The following is a 2551-nucleotide window of genomic DNA, read 5'->3' as shown; positions in this document are numbered from 1 at the left end:
GGCACCCAGCGAGCACAACTCCTTTTTTTAGTTTAAACTTTCTGTTACATTAGAGTAAAGAGAAGATTTTGAAACATCTGGAATTCCAAAGCACTTATGAATCTACGGTTTTATATAACTACTTTATCAATTTGTTCAAGAAGAAACGTTTCTAGCAACAGATTTGTGTATTATTGAAAAAAACGCAACCTACCCTAGGTAACCTTCTTCATTGTGCAAGCAGTTCGCCCTTATAAAAACTTCCTACAACATTCACATACACAAAAGTTAAAACGTTTTCCTCGTAAATACGGGAACATGCTCCGGTGGCTGTCTGCAGCACTATTCCCTTCTGCTGATAGGTAGCGAATACTACTGCTCAATGCAAATTTGGGGAGAGAATTTATAGAAGTTGCCATGTTTATGTGACTGCAGCTCAGTGGAAACTAGCTACTTGAATCCGGCAGTGATAAATTTTGAAGTGGGGAAGATGCGCGATCGACTACAATGCATACTGCGGAACCTGCCACAGCATATGCGGGGACTCACTACACAAGTGGGGCAGAGAGCAACCTAAGGATACTAGACACAGTAGGGATCACGCAAAGCCCGTCGCGGTTGATGACGTCAGCCTTTCACCAGCCAAGCGTCCGCTGCACAGGCGAGGCCGGCTTGCTAATGCGCACCCCGGCGTAACTCCTAATGTGTCGTCTAGTATCCGTGGCGCAATCTACAAGTTGTGATTGCGGAGCAGAACAGGAAACCATACAACACATGATGATGGTGGGTCCGAGTGGCTACCTAATGGAAACAGGCGCCGCGATTGATTGTGTGTTTCACTCGAATGTATGTCTGTGAAAGGAACTAATCTGTGATCGCCGTGCCATTTACTTTATGTATTTTATGTACACTTAAGTACATAATGCTACCTATTACAATTTGTAGTTCTCAAAGCCTACCTTGAAGGCCTGTCGGAACTTGAGCGACATGATGTTGTACAGGATGGGATTGATGGTGGTGGACAGATAGTAAAAGATCCCGCTGGCATACAATAAACAAAAACGAGAGCCAGTTATTATAAATTATAGCTCTCAAAGCCTACCTTGAAGGCCTGTCGGAACTTGAGCGACATGATGTTGTGCAGGATGGGATTGGTGGTGGTGGACAGATAGTAGAAGATCCCGCTGTCATACAATAAACAAAAACGAGAGCCTGTTATTATAAATTATAGCTCTCAAAGCCTACCTTGAAGGCCTGTTGGAACTTGAGCGACATGATGTTGTACAGGATGGGATTGATGGTGGTGGACAGATAGTAAAGATCCCGCTGGCATACAATAAACAAAAACGAGAGCCTGTTATTATAAATTATAGCTCTCAAAGCCTACCTTGAAGGCCTGTCGGAACTTGAGCGACATGATGTTGTACAGGATGGGATTGATGGTGGTGAACAGATAGTAAAGATCCCGCTGGCATACAATAAACAAAAACGAGAGCCTGTTATTATAAATTATAGCTCTCAAAGCCTACCTTGAAGGCCTGTCGGAACTTGAGCGACATGATGTTGTGCAGGATGGGATTGGTGGTGGTGGACAGATAGTAGAAGATCCCGCTGTCATACATTAAACAAAAACGAGAGCCTGTTATTATAAATTATAGCTCTCAAAGCCTACCTTGAAGGCCTGTCGGAACTTGAGCGACATGATGTTGTACAGGATGGGATTGATGGTGGTGGACAGATAGTAGAAGATCCCGCTGGCATACGTCATCACCTTGTGGACCAGGAACGCTGTGTGGGTGGTGTCATCGCCCGCGAACCCGAACACCGAGTACAGTCGCTGCACTTGGAAAAGTGCCCAGCAGACGAAGAATGCCACCACCACGGCCACTGGAAACCAACAGATTTTATAAATAGTGTCTGTTTGTACGTTATTGTGAAAACTGAAGTGAAGTGACAAGCCCAACCCAGAAAATATGGTCCTCAGTAGATTACTTTAAGTGTTGCCAGTACGACTTTAGCTTGCTTATATGAGAAGAGCCTTGAACTACGAATTTATTCGACTTCATTCAAAACTTTGATAAAATCCAAAATGAAAATATCTAATACCATAAGTAGTTTAGTGTAAACAACAGTAATTTTTTGTATTATGTAACTTACCGTGTTTGTTGATTTACTATAGGTAAACGGGATGGAAAATTTGAAATGTAGGAGATCAGGATTTAATTTTGCAATGGCAATTCAAAATATTATCTCTATGATAATTTATAGTATTATTTAATATCCATAAACATGTGCAACTTATTAAAATTTATTTTGCCCTTATAATGTTTTAGATTATTTTCATGAATTTTCAGCTCTATGTCAGGAAAACATGTTGCAAATACTAAGATCCAGCTGTGCACCTGATAAGAAAATTAAAAAATAAAAAATTCATCCAGATTACAGGTGATTTTGTATTCTAGATATCTATGCGTATACATATCAAAACATGTATCACAAAATATAGCTCAATCAAACGAAATAAGTTCTTAACAACACATTTTAAGACAATAAGTTACTAAAAACTTATCTT

At 40.6% G+C, this 2551-nt stretch overlaps 1 protein-coding gene across 1 annotated transcript; it reads right to left on the bottom strand.

Moving 5' to 3' along the window:
- Positions 1 to 1224: 1224 nt before the first annotated feature.
- LOC124374257 (pyrokinin-1 receptor-like) lies at positions 1225 to 1866 on the bottom strand (the record flags this gene model as incomplete). The annotated part of the gene is made up of 3 exons (XM_046832504.1): positions 1225 to 1305; positions 1367 to 1447; positions 1652 to 1866. Coding segments are annotated over 3 exons (377 nt in total), but the record flags the coding sequence as incomplete, so codon positions are not given.
- Between the last annotated feature and the right edge of the window lie 685 nt (positions 1867 to 2551).

The sequence above is a fragment of the Homalodisca vitripennis genome, unplaced genomic scaffold (assembly GCF_021130785.1).
Source record: "Homalodisca vitripennis isolate AUS2020 unplaced genomic scaffold, UT_GWSS_2.1 ScUCBcl_7659;HRSCAF=15442, whole genome shotgun sequence".
Lineage (NCBI taxonomy): Eukaryota > Metazoa > Arthropoda > Insecta > Hemiptera > Cicadellidae > Homalodisca > Homalodisca vitripennis.
This window is presented reverse-complemented; position numbering and strand designations above follow the sequence as displayed.